The sequence below is a fragment of the Malaya genurostris genome, chromosome 3 (assembly GCF_030247185.1).
Source record: "Malaya genurostris strain Urasoe2022 chromosome 3, Malgen_1.1, whole genome shotgun sequence".
NCBI lineage: Eukaryota > Metazoa > Arthropoda > Insecta > Diptera > Culicidae > Malaya > Malaya genurostris.
The window spans coordinates 46,543,547-46,564,105 of NC_080572.1; the positions used below are offsets into that span (position 1 = coordinate 46,543,547).

Sequence of the window (20,559 nt, forward strand, 5' to 3'; positions counted from 1 at the left end):
TCTGGATTATATTTGTGTCATATCTGCTTTGAATGCAATCATTAACAATTTATTTGATTGTATTTACAAGTTCGAGGCTTTTACCGAACGTAAAAACTTCATGCGCTTTTATTTTTATCGTGAATGTATGGATAAAAATAAGAATTATAACTAATCGCCTTGAAATAAATACGGTTTTTGCGAAAGTCCCCATAATTCATGAAAATTATTTTCTGTGATTTATCGTCTTTTTTGTATAAAACTATTTCATGGCAATAAAACTTGTGCATACGTTTTGAAAATAAATCATAAAAGTCCATCATACTTCTTCGTTTTTGTATTTCGAAGTTTATTTGATGTCAATAAAGGCTACGGCAAAGAACATTATAATGGCGGCCATGAAATTTTCTTTAATACAAATTACACTTAATCTAAGAAGCAATAAATCAAATAGCCCACAACAGGAATGTCATAAATGTACTTTAGAACTCTCAAATTTGCTCTGAGTGAAACTGTCATTCAATGAACGCGCACACACACAAATCTAGATTTATGAAAGAATTTTACTGACAATAATGTTTTAGAGAAAATTTTCTAAAGCAATATTAAGAGCGTTTGCATGGTTTTATTCTAGTACAAATTGATTTATTTTTAGTCCAGTTGTTAGTCTAGGTAAAAGGTTTTATAGAAGCTTTAAAAACTATGATATTACTTGTCAAAAGCGACACATATTATAGTTGTTATAAAACAAGTAGTGATTGAACAATCAATTACAAAACTCCTATAAATTATAATCAAAACCAAAAGGCATTCGAATTGTTACTTGGGTAAGCAATCTGCAGTAACATTATTTTTTAGTCTTTGGGCCCCTCCCGAAATGAAATCCTGGGTACGGGCCTGCAATTACCTATAACTTATAGAACCTTAGCAATTCAACAAATATTGGAGTAGTTTAGATTCGATGTCTAAACATCTAAACCATGAGAAATCTCGAATCATTAGTCATAATGTCATTATCTGCGACAATCAAGTGATTTCTAGGTAATAGTAGGGAAAAGTGTTCGGTTGCCGGCAGTATTCGGTTGTCGGCACCCCCCACCGTAACTTTTGACAGAAAGCAGATAGCGTCATTCCGACAAATGTCATGTGTGTGTGTGTGTAATAGCAGCACATTGTTTTTGTGCCGAATACCGAAGCAAACAGACGCTTGAACTTTTTGCTGCGCTCAAAACAAATTTTAACTGCGTGAAAATCAACACAAACGTTTTTTTCTGATTTTTTTATAGTATCATAAATTGAAAAGCATCAATCGAAAAGCTGAGTGGATTGAATATTTATGAGATGAAATCTCGTGATTTAATACCGCATGTTATCAAAATTTTCACAACCAAACATTTGTTTTGTCATTTTAAAAATCTCTACCGATTTCGGTTACCGGCATCCCAAGGTGTTCGGTTACCGGCATCCCATTTTTTTCGACAAATCATGAAAAATTGTTAGTGATATGCAGGCTGCTGTCGAGACAAAGCAAGCCAAAGTTTTGGCCAAACATCTAGCTGCTCATACATCAGATGCTCTGGCTGTATGAGCAGCTAGATGTTTGGCGTGGAAGACCGGCCAAATCATCGACCAAGAGAGCCAAGGCAAAGTCACCATTAGGCAATGAAGAATGTCCAAAACGCTTCAAAAAAGAAAAAAAATTGTTTTTCCGTTGAATAACTGCAGTCTGTACCTATATTTTTCCATTTTTAGTGAAATTTCTTGGGGTGCCGGTAACCGAATACCTTTTTTGAAATGATCAAAATTTATCGCTTTACTAAATTGATATTTTTTCCAATCAAATGAAGCAACTTAGTTTCTTAATCAGTTGTTAGCTAGGGACTTTAGCTTTCCATTGATGTAGAGATGTCCGCATAATGTGAACTAAGTCGGAGGTTATGAGCTTAAAATAAAAGGATGCCGGTAACCAAGCACTCTCCCCTATGTTCACATTAGCGCTGATATAACTTAATATACCGAGATGATATGCATATTACGTCGAAGTATTTGCATATGAACGATATGATATCGTTTGACAATTAAGTTGTCATTTTGATTATCCTCATTAAAAATAAGGTCAGTAAAATTACCTTTCTCTATTAAAATTCATTATTCGAACGCCAATATTCGTTGATAAAATCAAAATTATAATTATTGTTTATTGTCACTGTCAAAGTGACATTCATAAATGAGTGCGCTGAATACCATTATCCGGGTTGCTAGTCGCAACTTTCGACAATTCGACATGATATCATTCATGAAATTACCGGATATCATGCAAAAATAATGATATGCGTTGAAATCAAATTGTATAAGATATCAATATGGATATGGAACATGATATCATCGTATATCAATTATATCCGCATATCACTTGATATCAGCGCTAATGGGAACATACTATAACTCGTGTTTTAAAAAATTACATAAGTTTTCCAACACTTTTGCGTAAAATCTAAAGGTAAATCTCTTTAAAATTGTTATGTGTGAATATTATTTACACTCTAAAATAAGTTTGCCTGAAGAGTGGTTCTCTTGACTCATGGGCGGGTCTGCAGCGGACCCATTCGCGAGTGTTTTTATTTTATTCTTTCAGTGGTCATGTTTCATCTCGTGTTGTTGACAGCAGAGCGAGTGGGAGAAAAGGGATACTGGTGAGATCGTTCCTTGGAGATATTTTATATTTTTCTTACTTATTATATTTCTCCTTAGTATCTCTACTAACAAATCTTCTATCCCGTGATGTTCGTGGAGATACAGTGGTACCCGCGGTCTCTAGAAACAACGAGTATCGGACTAACATTCCTCCCTTTCCCTCAGTAGCACAGCCTTTGATCGTAGCCAGCGTCGTTATTGATCATTTAATGAAAAGTTAGGACTGTGTATGTACAGTGAAAATAATTTGCTCCTCCCAAGCTTCATTTTCTTGGTTCATTGTACATTTTACATTCATTCGGTCTATCACGAAGTGCAACTACTCGGCTATACAAGCTCAGCTCGGCTATATTTTGCATTGAAAACTTATGTCTTTGAACGTTTTACACGAATATTTGTTCAAGCTGTATCACGATTTATCAAAATGAAAAAATTCAATATTTTTAATAATCCTTATAACTTTTATTGAAACTCGAACTTTCAGATTCGGCTTGCTCTAATACGTGGCATTAGTCTACTAGTTTAAGCTTTATGTCTCCAATTTCGAAAAACTCCGATTTTCCGGTGAGTTATCAGTCTGAATCAAAGTGTGGTTCGAAATTAAAATCAAAGTGGGGTCACTTGCCGCTACTAAATTGGAAATTATTCTAGCTGAAAATTTTCGATTTTTATGAAGGCACTTTTAATTGTAATTTAATTTACGACGAGTTCCTGAATTTTATTTGGTTCCGACTTCCGGTTCCGGAATTACAGGGTGATAAGTGCAAAATTCCAATTTCAATTCTTTTCCTCAATTTTCTCAGAGATGGCATGACCGATTTCAACAAACTTAGGTTCAAATGAAAGGTCGCATGGTCTCATACAAAACTCCCGAGTTCCGGTGCCGAAATTACAGGATGAAGAGTGTTGAACATTTAAAACAGTTATACAGAGTGGTGATGCAAAACACGAAAGTATATTTCAATCGATATGCCTTGTCAGTTGACGGTCAGTCCCCAGGTTCCGGAAACACCGGAAATATTGTTCACAAACTCTAAAATCGAACTAACTTTTCCAGGCGATGGCTTGACCTATTATCGCAAAATTAGTTTCAAATGAAAGGCCAAAAAATTCAAACCTTTCTATATAGCGCACCGTTACGTATATGTGCTGATACGGAAGAAGAAAATACTACACCGCCTCTTCGGATGAAGCACACAGCGTGCTGCGTTCGAATTCATACACGTTTCGGATGCGTTACAGTAGATTGAAGTTTATTTGAAAAGACATGCGTCGGATTTATAATTAAAATTATAATAATAAAAATCCAATCACAAAGCATATTATATATTGCAGGTTCAAAAGTATTACCATATGTAGCATTAATTTCATATACAAAAGTAACACGAGCGCAGGATTTCGCTCGTTTAATTTGTTTAATCGAAAGAGTGCATGAGATGTCAATCAACCAACTTGAGTTAAAACAAGGTCATTGTCTCTATAATCAATATTCAGAATGGAATATTTTGCATTTTTCATATAAAAAGTTTATGCAATGACTTGAAAGATCGACTAGTAGAAATTGTGCCCTATACCATTCGATTCACTTCGTCGAGCTGAGTAATGTCTGTGTGTAATCGGTGTCTTGAAGCGGTATAGCAAGAAACGTAAAAAAGATTAAACTTGCCTCCAAACTACTCCGATTGGTAGTCATTATCAGTAGACGTCCAAACAAACTAGTTTCGGCTTTCCTGGTTCTCGGTTTTCAATTAACGGCCGGAGATTGTAGTTTTCCCAAGTAGCAATTAAAACATGTTAAAATTGGTATGTTTTACGATTGCTACAGAACGGTTATTTTTGTTGGATAAGTTAGAAAAGTGTTTTTGTAACAAATGTGAAAATCATTCATATTACTGCTTGTGAAACCAACCAAAAAACCTGAAAAAATATGTTTCAACTCGGTTTTAATAACTGGCTGTACACTATGTTCATTTGAACAGTTTCATCTTCGGCTTTCTCATAATAAATATTACTCCTGTGAAACATATCAAACAAGGAACTTGTTGCACATCATACAAGCAAACTGCGCTTTTTCAATCGTACAATCGTTGCGAGAAGAGTAAAGAAATACTCAAAAAGGGAACTCATCCACTGTTCTCGATCCGAATTCGAGTATACCGATTCCCGGATTCCGATTTCGAAAGTAATTTTGTGTTTTTCAAGAATCAAAGAAAATTATTTGACGAATGTAATATGTTTATATATGAGAGTATGAGAGATATGAATAAGGATTCATTACACCACTAGGTGGATTGTAACAGGTTTTTTTTTACAGTGTAGAGTTTTTGTTAGTTGATGGGCAAAGAACTCACTTTGGCTAAACCGGTTTCGAACGAATCTGTACTTTTGTTGATTGTATCTAGAGATAACTTTTTTGTTCTTTTGTTACTTGGGAAACATTTATAAGCTATTTCTGTACCAACTAACTTGAATGTTACAACCTACTAGACGAAAAATATTTCTAGTCGTTATGAATAAAACCTTTGGCACAGAATTGCAACTTGTGAAAACATTTGTGTCTAATTTATGTGTGTAAATTCATGGTTGCCCTGAAGATGATGAAAAAAACATTCGAAACGTCCATTGACATGAAATCCATTTTTAAGGGAACAATGACTTAAAAAGCTATATTCCAAAACATTAGCGATCAAAAGTCTCCGAAATGAAACTGAAATTGATTTGTCCAAGATGGGTTAACCCACTTTCACAAATTTATGTTCAAATAAAAGATGCTCTTGTTCTTTCATTTGTTTTCCGATTGCAAAACTACAAGGTACTGAATGCAAACGATTTCAAACGTTTCTACTGTAAGAAGAATTAATTAACAATAAGCTTTACATAGTCTAGCCATCAGAAGAGTACTGATCGATTGAGGTCAAATGTTGTTTGTATGGTGATCATGGTCGAAGTATTATTTTTTTGTTCAATATAATCAAACTTTGATAGGGTTGTAAGTTACTTTGTTTACATATTCGTTTAGCTAGTTCATGGGAAAAAAAACTCTGAATTTTTCTTCCAGCTTTAGACTGTGGAAGCAAAAACCCAAAATTATTAAAATATTTCTTCCTTCTTCCTCACGTATTCTTATTATGTAGAAATCAAATAAACATAAATTTCAATGAAGAATTAAATCCGATTACGCGGGTGAAATGTAATCGAGGAACTTGATCGTATATTTTCGAGATATGGTAACCTCCACTATTGGTGTGGATGTGATAAGCACAGCATCGGTTTATGTTCCTCGAGATAATACTGAGTCACTTCCGCATTCAAATCGGAATGACGCCGAGTACAAGCGCACTCGCAGTACAAGTGCACTCGCAACTCTTTCTATTGAGGTCATAGGGTTGATATGGGTATTTGCTATGAAATAGTATGCAACAAATTCTGACTGATTCATGAAAGTACGTTGTTCTAATTAATTGTCGGGTTTGCAGACAATGTAGAAAGACAGACGCTCTGGCTACCAAAAAAGACTATTTTTCCAGAATTTGTTTTTTCAAATGATATAAACAAATAGTGCTTTCTGACGCGCCAATATACAGTCCCACGATCTGTATATTAGTTCCAATATGTCAATATACAGCAATCTTTCCTGTGCCTGATAAAACCCGCGAATCGAGTTCAACAATAGTGTAGGCCAGGTTCGAGGAGGGTTAATGAAGGCGAAAGTGATCTAAACGCCAGAACACGTTTTCTACTCGACAGTAAATAATTTACATTATCTACTTCGCCACAGAGCAGTTTAACTTAAACCATTTTAAGGTTTACGTGTACTCAACGGTTTAAATTGTACTGCTAGGTGACATAGCAGCTCAATTTAAACTGTAAAGCATAAAAAAAACTGAAGACGAAACGTAAAGAGAACACAAAAATGACAAAAAAAATACTAATAGCGCCACTTAGATACATCAATCTACGATGCTGAGCACCGTTTGCGTTAAGCTCGAACGTCACTTTTGCCACCATTTCTGCTGTAGTAAAATGTAGCAAAGAAAAAAATAAGCTGATTAGACGAGGAACACTTGATTCCGCAACGGACAGTTATTCAATCATTAACAGGCAGTCCAAGCAAGCAGGAGGAGGACCCTCGTATGTTCAGTGTGATGCTCAGATTGTTTTTGCCTGCCGATCAATTAGCTGACTGAAGTGTACTGTTCTTAGTTTTTTGTTTTAAATTAAAAGTTTTCATTTTTGCCGTATAGCGTTAGAGAATCTTAAGTTTTTTGCAAACACGATGAACGATCCTACGAAAACTAGTGACAGTAGCAGTTCAGAATTGAGCCCTTGTGGGACACCTGGTGTTGTGAGCAATGGGATAGAAAGGAGAGGTAAATCAGTTCATTGCAACAGATGCGTGATTCCTAACTTGAAAAAATTCTCCTTCCCGAAACTTTTTGTTTTTAGTTAGTTTTTATCCTTGGATCCTTTTTATCCTCGAATGTGTGAATATATGTAATTTAAATCACCGGACACAATTTAGTGCTGATGTTTATGTATGATTAGAGAGGTTGACCGCAAGAAATAGTGCGACAATAGACGAAAGAACAAACTGTTTCGAGCAGCATACGATCGAGTATTTATGTTTTATTGGCAAGACGTGCGGAACAATCGATTCCGTCTGAATATAATCATTACTTATGAACCACTTAACCATATTCAAGTAGTCCTTCAGGAGTTATCCCATGTTTGTACTTAGGGCACATAACCGTATTCACTTTTCTTTACGCTTAGTCTTAGTCTTAGTAAAGTCAATGCTTTTCTGAAACACTTGTTTTGCACCGAAGTGCAACGTCTTTATTAACGTGTCGAACGAAACCTTTGATTTCGGTTGTTCTTGCCGATTCAGATAGTGGCCCTTGAATAAACAAACTTGAATAAAATCAAAAACTTTCTTTGGAATAAACTACCATCACCTTTTCAATTTGTAAACAGTTATGTCAGATTAATATAGATTTAAATGTGACAACCCTGCACACTATACAAAATTGAACTAAGCACGTTGTGTGCTAGGCGGTGGCGTTTTCTTCTGCCGTGTCAGCGTACATTATATCGATTTTGCATCATTTTGTATGACGGTTTGAAAGCTGTGATACTCATCGCCCTATAATTTTGGAACCGGAAGTCGGATGTGGATGAAATCGCACAGTATCTTTTAAGACACTGAGAGCTTTAATTTGAATCATGATTTGTGAAAATTGGTTTAACCGTTTGCAGAGAAAAAAGTCATTTAGGGGTTAGCCAAATTTTGTGCTAGGGCACATAACCGTTTTTATTATTTTTTACATTTCGCCTTTGACTCATCAGTGCAGAGCAGTTCAAATTGAACTGCATAGTGCTAAACTCGGCAGTTCAATTTGAACCGCTAAGCAGACGTAAAGTTTCTGCTACATACAGAACACTCTATGTTTTGATACGAAGTGCACTGTCTTTTTTGACGTGCCGAACGAAGACGTGTTTTCGACTATTTCTGACCGATGGAGGTTTGGTCATTTAGGGATTAGTCAAATTTTGTGCTAGGGCACATAATCGTTTTTATTAGCAAAAAGAATTGAGTTCCGTTTGTGGAGCGTTTCTTCACTATCACCGGTGCGTTCGGAAGCGAAAACCGGGGACTAGTAGTCCCAAAGTAGATTTACATATCCATTAGCTTGTAATTCCGGAACCGGAAGTCGAATAAAAATAAAATTCAATAACGAACTATGGTAGACCTTTCGTTTGAATCTAAGTTTGTGAAAATCGGTCGCTGAGAAAAGTCAGTGGCAATTTTTTTGGTGCATATCACCCTGTCATTCCGGAACCGGAAGTCATATCGGGATAAAATTCAATAGCGATGGGATGGGATCATAAGACCTTTCATTTGAATCTGAATTTGTGAAAATCGGTACAGCCATCTCTGAGGAAATCGAGTGACATTATTTGTCACATACACACATACATACATACACACATACATACACACATACACACAGACATTTGCTCAGTTCGAACTGAGTCGAATGGTATATGACATTCGGTCCTCTGGACCTCTGTTCAAAAGTCGGTTTTCACAGTGATTCTATAGCCTTTCTATATGAAAAAGGCTAGGCAAAAATTGAATGGAAATTTATTATGAATAAGCTTCTACTAACTGCTCTCTTTATAAATTAGTGATATTACGAGTTATCAATTCCGATAGAAAAACCCTAGATATTGTTATACTGAACTTATCTTAAAGTTTCCGTTTTCTTTTTAATTTATTTTAAATACTGATCTATATCGAACGTTCTTTAGAGCAAAATGTAATAAGAGAACAAGATCAAAAGCAGAAAGACAGTGGAATAACTCACAACAAAAAAAATATTGCTCCAATTCAACTTGTGTTCCTGATAGAACCAGGTGATCAAACTGGCTGACGTTTTTCTGACAGATGATAATTATTCCCCGGTGACCTTTGATATGCCGTTATCGAAGCAAATTCAAAGCAGCTACTTGTGAAATGCAACATTGTAGTAGCAATCTAAACGGCATAATGGCAAGAAAAAGCGATAGGGGAATGTATTATAAAGCGCCTCTGCTGGCCAAAATGTCCCCTGCCTTCCTTTTAAAGTATTCAACACTTTTCTAAACAAAAGTTTTTCACCAACACTTTTTTCGTAAGAAAATATGAACAAACTGAGAGTATCATTAGGCAGCTTTTCGATGTAAGATTTTGCTTCGAATAAACAAGCATTTTGCTACTTAGTAATGAAATTTTAGCATTTACAGTATAAAAATCGATAGAAACAAAGCCATTTCTTTGATATACGAATTTACTCATAACAGTCACTCTATGGACATTATGCCCCACCTTCGAAAAAACAGTATGCTTCGAGTTCAAATATTGTTTTAAAGATTTGTAACGGTTATTAAAATAAAATGGATCAAAAATGTTGGTTCCCAATTGCAATTAATTGATTATGCAATTGATTTCTGATGCAAAGAATATCATCTTTATCTGTTTTTCTTCTATATCGACATTTCAATTGCATCATTGTTGTGGGACGCAATGCAGAGCACAACACTGATTTGTTGTGAGGCATATTATACGGTTGCTGGGGCATTATGCCTACGGCATGCGAAAAAACAGAGAATGTGGTCGTTTTGGAAAATGTGTTTGTATCGACCAATTCTCATCACTTCTACCGAAATCGTTGGAAATTATGTTCCTCAGGTGTAGTGCAATGAAATACCCACATTCTCGAAGACAATTTATCAGTACATTTAGAAAGATCTCCATGTTTTCTCAAGGAGGGCATATTATAACACTTTACCCTAGATGCGATGAACCTGAACAGAAGCAATACTCATTTGTTTCGCTTCGAGTGAAGATAACTGAACATTTTTGAGTTATGTTTACTGCGCGATCTTCGGTAGTGGTTTCGCAAATCATGTTATTGTAAACAGTGTAAAATAGTGAAATAATTTGATTGCCAATTTCTAAGATTCCAAAACATCACACAGGGGAGAGGTGGCGATTAGTGCCAATAACCCTTAATGAACAATTACAATTATTACGTTTCTTACGAGTATGAAAGCCACAAAATAGTCATGTTTTGTTCCTAATAGTGCGCTAGAGTAAGGTAATAGTGTGAAGTGGTACATAATAATGCGCACAATGAATTTTCCGTAATTCTCGAGTCTTCGTTGAAGGAAAAAAACTTTTTCGACCCATATCGTAGGATGGACACAAATCAACCCTTGGACACGTTACATGTACATATTTTTTTGGAGAAGTTTACTAAATTCGGCGAGCAATTTGCAATTTACTAATCATACCAATGTTCTAACCCGGGTTGGTGGTTCAATGCATAGGACGCTGGTCTTACAAGCCAGTTGTCGTATGTTCGAGCCCCGACCTGGAAGGATTCTTAGTGTCAGTAGGATCCATAGTACTAGCCATGCAATGATTCTGTACGCTAAGAATTGGCTGAGAAGTCTGTTGAAACAGGAAAGCCAAATTCCACAGAAGGAATGTAATGCCAAGACTTTGCTTTTTACCAATGCTATATTTACAAAAAAGGAAAAATTATATATTATAATTTGCATTTTAAACATACGATAACGTTCCGATTGACGTTTATGCCCACACACGCCATTTAAACATTCGCTCATTACAACAATAATTTTCGGTCGCCATTTTACACGCATCGAAAAAGCATTGTGAAATTGACTAAACTTGGGCTTGTCACAACGATTTATTTTATTGAAATAGTGACAACAGAATCTGGCTCGATACTGTAAATATTGTTTTTCAAAACAACAAAACAAGATATTTGTTATTTCCTAATGGGTTAGTTAGTTAGATGTCAATTTGCATCATTATCAGTTCAGGGGCTAGGTAATATTATTGCATTGCGTTCTTCAGAAAGCCGCAAGCGGACTGGTTGGAAATTAGATTTGTGCGCCTCTTGTACCGAGTTAATGGCAAGTATATTCATCGACATTCAGCTACAAAAGCTCCTCTTTTGAAAACAAGCCACTCATCATTATTTGACATCGACGGAATAAAGAACGAACGGTTCTTTTTGGAACCAATGGATTGATTTTTGAAAATTGGATAAATCTCCATTGAACGATGAAGTCTACCTGTTATTATTGTATTGACGTAAATCCGGTTATGATTACATGACAGCTATTTAGGTGGTGCTACTTTTGCCATTTTCAAAATAATGGATACAAAACAATTTCGTGTGTTAATTTATCATTGCTTCTTGACGAAAAACAAATAAGCTCAGGTGAACGTACCGATGATGGTGAACCTACTACCAAAGATATCATATTAACAAGATATCCAGCTCTCACATTTTCCGAACAAATCTTAGGCAACATCCTTTTTTGCGAGCATGGCGCCCTCAGGCGAGTCCGTATCGAATCACGTACATAGAAGTAAGGGGAGAGAAATGTCAAATTCGTACGCGCCAAAATAGCAGCACTGCGCACCCATACAATTGACATGACATGTTGAATGAGACGCCGTGCGATGGCGTTGCTGAACTGAAGATTGCGATCGCTCCAAGCTGACAGGGTCTGCTACTACTCAACACGGGTTTATGCCGAAGCGTTCAACAGCTACCAACTTCGTTATCTATACAAATCTCTCTTCTGCTTTCGATAAAATCAATTATGACATCACAATTGCAAAATTAAATCGACTCGGCTTTGGTGCAAACGTCATTCAATGGATACAATCATATCTCAGCAATCGACGTCTTACTATCAGAATTGATGATTGTGTTTCCGAAGAATTTGTTGAAACGTCTGGAATTCCACAGGGGAGTCATCTTGGCCCTTTGATTTTCTTACTGTGCTTCAATGATGTAAATATTTGTCTGGATGGACCACGAGTTTCTTTCGCTGATGACCTCAAGATCTATCATACCATCTGCAGCTCAGAAGATGCGGCATTCCTTCTATGGCAATTGTAAATCTTATCTTTGCGAATTGGTGCAAAATCAATCATATGATAGTGAATCCCGAAAAGTGCTTAATCATTACGTTCACAAGGAAAAAGTTACCGTTCAAGTTCGAATATTATCATGAAGGATTCATGACTAGTAGATCGACATGCGTCAAAGATCTTGGTGTCTTTCTCGATAAGCAGTTATCGTTCAAACAGCACATTAACTTCATTGTTGCGAAAGCTTCTCGCTGTTTGGGATTCATATTTAGAATGGCTAAGCACTTCAATGATATTTATTGCCTGAAGACTCTATACTGTACACTCGTTCGTTCTACTTTGGAATATTGTTCAGTAGTCTGAAACCCTCTTCACCTGAATGGAGCTCATAGAATAGAATCTATACAACGGAGATTCGTACGTTTTGTTCTTCGACGATTACCTTAGAATAATCCACATCAACTGCCGAGCTATGAAAGTCGCGGATTGCTGATTAGTCTTGACACACTACAAGTACGACGAGTGCTGTCGCGTGCTTTGATGATAGCTAATATTTTGAATGATAGTATTGACGGTGCTGTTATAGGCTTGCAAAGATCGTTCAATCGTGTATCATCTGGATTTGACTTCAACCTTCCACGCAAAACAATTCAAGCCAATTTTTTACTTAGTATTAGAAAGTATCATTAGGACTACAATGTGTCTGTTGATTTTACAATAATAAACAAGACAAAAACTTCGCTAGCGGCAAGTCTTCCAGAATCTTTCTTCAAAGTGCAACTCGACAGATGGATCCGTTTTTAGAAAAAAAAAATCGCGAGGTTTAATTATTTCCCGTAGATATCTGGAGAAATAATGCAAAATCCGTAGATTTCAAGAGGTTCATCCATAGATCCGTAGAAAAGGCAGAAATGCGTAGATCTACGGATAAATCCGTAGGGTTGGCATCACTGCCTATAACACACGTAGCCCGCCTGGGTTCGATTCCCAACCTCGCACATAGAGTCAGAAAGTTTTTCTAGTCCGAAGAGTCGAATATACTTAAGATTAAAACCTCTACAATCAATACAAAGCATGGCCTATCATAAACCATTCGCGCTATGCATTCAAAAAAAAAAGAAGTATTTTATTTACGGTAACAATCAATGTATCTAGTCACCATATGTGATTCGACGAAGGAACCACGCATCGTCATTGGACTTTTTCTAAAGTCTTAACTTAATACAAATTTCAGCTCAACATGAGTATAAGAAGGAGGTCGTGAAGGACATGGCAATCGACAAAATGCGAGAAAAGATGGATGTAAGTTTTTTTTAAGTAAAAAATCAGACCAACTACCTTTTTCGTTTTTTTTCTTCCATATTTTAGACCATCGTCCAAAACATGGAGAAAAACGTCAAACACCAACTTGACTTGCTGGTTGATGATCTAGTCAATGAAGTGAAAATTTTCAACTTGAGAAACTACGAATTACGGAAACTTTTTCGGGATGCAAGTCCTTCTTCGCCTGTGTCGTCGGCAATGGCAGTACAAAGCACCTCACATCCATCCGATCGTCGACGTAGAAGAGTCGATGGAAAACTACCGGAAAAGGAATTCTTAGCAAGGAACTCTCTACTAACCGATCTTTTTGAGGTTAAACACATTAAAACAATCTATCACATATTCATTGTGATACTAATTATCATGTTTCTGAATACTGCAGTGCATGATTTTGTCGACCGTGGAAAGTAAGTTATTTTCTTCCATAAACCTAGAACAGTCTGATAGTTGACCTGCTTACTTTTTACAGTATAAATTTAGGTCTTCGTCCTATCATTACTGGATTCGGTAAATTTCATATCGGCTTACTTCTTTGGGGATGCATGCAACTGTCTGCGTTCAGTATCTATCCATGCTATACTGCTTGGGCTTATATTCATCGGATCAACAAAAGTAGTATGATCCTAAAGAATATTCCAGCTATTACCTATTCTAATCTTTCAATTCAATTGCAGGCGAATTTAGAAAAATCGGTGATGTAGGTTTCACTTTAGGTTTTATTGTGTACCAATGTCTGTTTATTACTCTCGTGATCAGAGCCGTCCTACACTACAACTTACCACCGGCAACATCCATAGCCGTTCTAATGGAGATGACTCGTTTTGCGATGAAAATCCACGCCTTCGTCCGAAGTAACGTTGCCCGTAGCTCAACGTCATCAGGCAAAGCGTCATCGGAGGATAAACCAGCGTACGCTAGGACCGTACCGGCCTTTTCGAAGTTTGCTTATTTTCTGTTTGCACCAACACTTGTGTACCGAGATGAATATCCGCGTTCCAAACGCATACGCTGGTCGGTAGTGTTTCGGCACGCTCTGGAAGTTCTGGGTGTTATTTTTTACATCAGTTTTATCTTCGAACGATTTCTGTCACCACTGTTCAATCACTTCGGGCATGAACAAATCACAACCGGAAACTTTGTTCTAACATTGTTCAGTTGCATTCTGCCGGGTTCACTTTCTTTCCTGTGTGGATTCTACTGTCTTTTGCACGCCTGGATGAATGGTGCGGCAGAAATGTTTCGGTTCGCCGATCGGATGTTCTATCGCGATTGGTGGAACGCTTCATCTTTTCCGGAATACATGCGTTCCTGGAATGTCGTAGTTCACGACTGGCTTTACACCTATGTCTACAAGGATTCCGTTGAACACCTGTTCAAGAACTGCCGCCCGCTTGCAACCGTTCTGGTATTCACCGTTTCGGCCGTGTTCCACGAAGTTATTCTAGGGTTTGCATTCCGATTTTTTTATCCTGTAATGTTCGTGCAGTTCGAGTTTATGGGCCTGCTGCTGATGTTCGTAATGCGTAACGTCAGCAAAGATGTGGGAAATATTTTAATTTGGTTGACTCTGTGTGTTGGCAACGGCATCCATTTGAGCTTGTACAACATGGAGTACTACGCAAGGAGGAACTGCCCGATCAGCGGTGCCTCGATCACAGACTATATGATCCCGGTGTCGTGGTCGTGTAATGGAATCTCACATAATCCAAACTGGACGATTACTGCCCCGTGGAACATGGGATCATAGCTGATGGTAGTGGATCAGTGTAAAATAATTTGTGATTGCAAACGATATAATATATCAGTAAGACTATGTGAAACATAATCAATCGTTTTAATTACATTGTATATGCGGAATTAAACAATACTGTTTCAACAGAGTTCGCAGCCGATTCTTAGCGTATATAACCATTGCAGGTCTAGTGGTACGATGCTTTTGACATTAGGAAACATTCGAAAACTGGTTTGTAAGACCTGCGCCCTATGTATTGAACCGTTAATCCCAAGATACCTGTTGCTGTTATGATTCAAATTCAAGAACATGAACTTTTCTGTTTAGCAACTGTCATGGTTGATCTTATTAACAATAATCCATATTTTTTATGAGAGTTTTTTTTTGTTTAGATTATAGAGGTTTTAACCTTAAGGCGTCTCCAACAATAAGCCCCTCCCATTGGTTGGTGGGCTTAACGGTATTGCAAACATCATCACATACAATCAATTAGCGTTACAATTTGATAAATATACGCGTTACAGCTTTTAGTTTCATAATTGAATTAAATGAATAAGTTATGAAACGAATTAAATGAATAAGATGTTGATTGCATTATCCCTCCCTTTGGTTGGTGGGCTTGACGGTATTGCAAACATCATCACATACAATCAATTAGCGTTACAATTTGATAAAGATATGCGTTACAGTTTTTAGTTTCATAATTGAATTAAATGAATAATATATGGAACGACTTGAATAAGATGTTGATTGCATTACGCTCCAACATCCGGGGTTGGAGAGGCCGGTAGGGCTCAACTGAGCTCTTTTTTATGTTTTATTTTCATACTACCGGCCCTTATTACCAGTGTGAAGTGAAAATTAAGTAGAGTAAACGTATCCCAATTGGGTTTCACACGATGACAATAAATGAACGGTAAATCGAATCCATCTTTGACGTTTATTGGTGGTTTGTGTACCATGGAATACTGTGGAATGAAATAGAATATTGTAGAATATAATAAAATAATAATGACCGAACCAATGAGCAAACCACTGATAGCTGTCAAACGATGTTCATCCAGTTTATATTGTGAGGATGTATCGTTTGGGATATGATGAAGATCTGTTATCTCTGTTTGATAGATTAATTTCAAGAATAACATGAAATCTGGAGCATTTTTTTTTTGTTCGTTAAAACAGCAGTATTGAATCATTTCTGAACTACTTTTATGTGCCATTGCTTCTTACAGACGAGGCAAAGATTTTGTATTCGATTTTATCTCAATAAATTTATTGAAAGTCGAGTAATCGGTAAAATAACATGGTGACACTACTAATGAGATGACTATTGGCACACAAATTTTAGTTAGAATCTATTAGAATAGAAATAGTAACTCAATGTTGTGATGCTTGCTTGTGGAATACATGTAGGTATGTATGCATGTGTGTATGCGTATGTGCCTGTGTGTATGTATGTGTTTTTGTGTGTACAACATACATTATACCGTTCCCTCGGGTGTGTTCTATAAAATTGGTTGTGACACATTTCGATTGCGAGTCAGTGTACCAAATGTTCAAAAGTGCCTGAGCGGATGGTAATATACTGTCAAGAATCAACCGAAGATAACGAAATGTGAACATGCTGTAGCAATACTATTAAACCCAAGTGTTATTATCATTTAAATAAAAACGCATGTCCTCAGTTCTTATCCGTCAAACCATGATGAGCTGCTCTACAAAGATCAATGAAACACTAATTTTTTTTTTATTTTTTTTTTGGAAACGGATGACTGGATGAGGAACAAGAAATACGAAAATGCTGAAAGAATTAGAAAGGAATATTGGTAAGAATATAAACACCATTGCATACAACTAACTTTTACATTTAAGGAAGCAACATAACATGCCAGCAAAAGTACGGAGTGAAAAATGACAACAAAAGACACGAATCACAGCTGAATAGAACACTGGAATTAAGGTAAAACAGAATACAAACTATGAACAAAGGTAAGAAAACCAACATGAAGAAATAATAGAAACTGCTGGGTAACAATGTAATTTCTTCATATTGAAAGAGGCGTTTATATGGCGCGCATGCGCTAATTCGGCCTGATACAAATTAACGGGGAGGGCAATACATTTTGGACAGGGCTGTAAAAAGCTGATTGGAACCCTTTCCCCACCAAAATGTAATATAAGGAAACTATAAGGAAGATGTTGATTGCATTACGCTCCAACATCCGGGGTTGGAGAGGCCGGTAGGGCTTATCTGAGCTCTTTTTATGTTTTATTTTCATACTACCGGTCCTTATTACCAGTGTGAAGTGGAAATAAAGTGGAGTGAACGTATCTCAATTGGGTTTCACACGATGACAACAAATGAACGGCAAATCGAGTTCATATTTGACGTTTATTGGTGGTTTGTGTACAATGGATTACTGTGGAATGAGATAGAATATTGTAGAATAGAACGAAATAATAATGACTTAACCAATGAGCAAACCACTGATAGCTGTCAAACGATGTTCATCCAGTTTGTATTGTGAGGATGCATCGTTTGGGACCTGATGGGTGAGATGATGTGTGAGTGATATGTAAGAGTAAGTGCATGCAAAAATGGTAATAAAGGCCACCGTTTCAGCTCAGGACTAACGATCGACCATTAGAAGAGATAGAAATTGGGTAACGGTACCCCCATTCATCTCAAATCTATTAGTCATTTCATATACGAGAACCATTACTTATAGTGAGATAGATTAATTTCAGAAGTAACATGAAATTTGGAGCATTTTACTTCGTCAAAACAGCAGTATTGAACCACTTCCGAACTACTGCTATGCGTTATTGCTTCTTAGAGAAGAGGCAAAGACTTTGTATTCGATTTTATCACAATTCATTTATTGAAAGTCGAATGATTGCTAAAATAACATGGTGACTCTACTAATGAGATGACTATTGGCACACTAGTTTTAGTTAGGATCTATTAGAGTAGAAATAGTAACTCAATGTTGTAATACTGGCGTGTGGAATACATGTAGGTATGTATGCATGTGTGTATATGTGTGTGCATGTGTGTATGTATGTATGTATGTGTTTTTGTGTGTATGTACAATATACATTTTACCGTGCCTTTGGGTTCGTTGTATCAAATTGGTAGTGATGCATTTCGATTGTGAGTCAGTGTACACCAGATGCCCAAAAGTGCCTGAGCGGATGGTAACACTGTCAAGGATCAACCGAAGATAACGAAATGTGAACATGCTGTAGTAATACTTATGGGACCCAAGTTTCAATATAATTTAAATAAAAACGCATGTCCTCAGTTCTTTTCCGTCAAACCATCATGACCGGCCTTACAAAGATGTACACACGAATCCTTTTTTTCGGAAATGGATAACTGAGAATGAATAAGAAAGCTGAAAAATTGGAAAATAATTTAATTAACACTCTTAGGAAATCTTAGATACAAAATGGAACATGGGTAAGAATAAAAACACATACAACTAACTTTTACATTTAAGGAAATAAAATAACATATCAGCAAAAGTACGGAATGGAAATAAAATACAATGACAACAAAAGACACATCACATTCGAATACAACCGGAATAGAAAAATGAACCTACGATTTTAACCTACATCAAAACATAAATTAGACATTATGGGATTGCAGTTCGTCACGCTCTACATTCAGAATGTTACACACAGTTCTTATGCGAGCCTGTCTATCTGTTCTCTCTGCTTATTAAGTATTCTACCGTCACTGCTAACCGCAATTTATTTGTAAATTCAGCAGTAGTTTATATGTTCGGAAGGCAATTTGGTTTAACATAAGACAGCCATAAGGGAAAGTCCATGCAGACAGTACTGCTTAACTTTCAAAAATGATCGTTCATTTTTGAGATCACAATAAAAAAAAACCTAATACCCATCCAAATGAACATGACTTAGCGACTGATGTTCTGCGCACTTAGAAAAAGTAGTTTGAAAAAGAATTAGATCCTACTAATTTTCAAAAGAAGTGAAACGTCCTCGGCGTTTTGACCATCTTGGCAGCCATGAGTACCAGACGGCTGCCATGACCATGATTCAAATACGGCTGTCAAAGCCAAAACGACATAAAACATTCGTCCGTCGTCTAGTATCCTGTACATTTCCACTGATTATTTGCTGCCAATGATGGTTAGGACAACGCATCTTATTTTTCGCAGGATACAGGTTAGTTGAACAAAAATAAAGATGGATACAGATGTATCGTGTGAGGTGTATGTCTGGCAGCGGTGAGGCAGCCGGACACTAGAATGGCTTCCAGCCATATTTTGCCCGCTGGCAGCCATCTGAGTTTTTTGTACGTGCCACTACGGATCACATATTCGCGATAAGACGAGTACTCCAGAAGTGTATTGAATACAACGTACTGACGGGATTTTGTCGAAACAACGATGGATAGAGTGATGTGCTACGTCCGAGTATCTGGGACGTTCCTTCGAATCTCGGAGCTACGGCAAGATGATGGACTCTCTTGTACCGTGTTTAACATTGCGTTGGGAGATGTGATTCGAAGAGCAAGGATCGACACGAGTGGTACAATCTTCCGATAGTCTGTACAGCTTTTCGGCTTCGCTGATGACGTTGATATTGTGACACGTAACTCCAGGAAGATAATGGAATCACACATCAAACCAAGAGTCGAAGCTAGGCCCATCGGACGGGCTATAAATTCGTCGGAAACAAAAAAAACGAGAGGAAGAGGCACTCAAAAAATGATAGATGACGACGATATCGAGGTGGTTTACGAGTTCGTATATTCAGGCTCACTGGTGACCGCCGATAATGATACCAGCAGAGAAATACAGAGGCATATTTTAGCAGAAAATCGTGCGTACTTTGGACTCTGCAAAAACCTTCGATCGAGTAAAGTACGCCACCGCACGAAATTGACCATCTATAAAACGCTCATTACACCGGTTTTTCTCTATGACCACAAAACCTGGACTAAGTTGGCAGAGAATCAACGCGCCCTTAGCGTTTTCGAAAGAAAACTGTTGTGGACCAGCTATGGTGGAATGCAGATGGTAAATGGAACATGAAGACGGCGTATGTTGTAGGAATTGCAACAGGTGATTGAAGAATCACCTATCGTACGTACATCAAAAGGTAGATTACTGCGATGGGTTGGGCATGACGTCAAGAAAATAGCGATTAAATCTGATCCGTTAAGCACAAAAAAAAGAGGGTCACAGTGAGCAAGGTTAACGAAGTATACGTACCTTGATTGATAAGCTAAAAGCGACCATGGATCGAGCAACATTCTTGATACAGCAAAGAACACCACATCACTAGACTGATGGGTAAGATAAGTAAGATGACGATATCAGCAAAGAAATTCAGA

The 20,559-nt window shown here is 37.1% G+C and overlaps 1 protein-coding gene across 2 annotated transcripts; it reads left to right on the forward strand.

Annotated features, from left to right (window-relative positions):
- The first annotated feature begins 6,778 nt into the window (after window positions 1-6,778).
- Window positions 6,779-15,278, forward strand: LOC131436848 (sterol O-acyltransferase 1). 2 transcript variants are annotated; one of them, XM_058605786.1, is made up of 5 exons: window positions 6,779-7,043; window positions 13,365-13,432; window positions 13,499-13,860; window positions 13,923-14,068; window positions 14,128-15,278. In XM_058605786.1, the coding sequence occupies exons 1-5, from the start codon at window positions 6,950-6,952 to the stop codon at window positions 15,198-15,200; spliced, it is 1,743 nt and encodes a 580-aa protein (XP_058461769.1). In that variant the 5' UTR covers window positions 6,779-6,949; the 3' UTR covers window positions 15,201-15,278. The 2 variants fall into 2 exon arrangements, with proteins under 2 accessions (XP_058461769.1, XP_058461770.1); XM_058605787.1 differs by having other exon boundaries at window positions 13,923-14,065.
- Window positions 15,279-20,559: the final 5,281 nt, after the last annotated feature.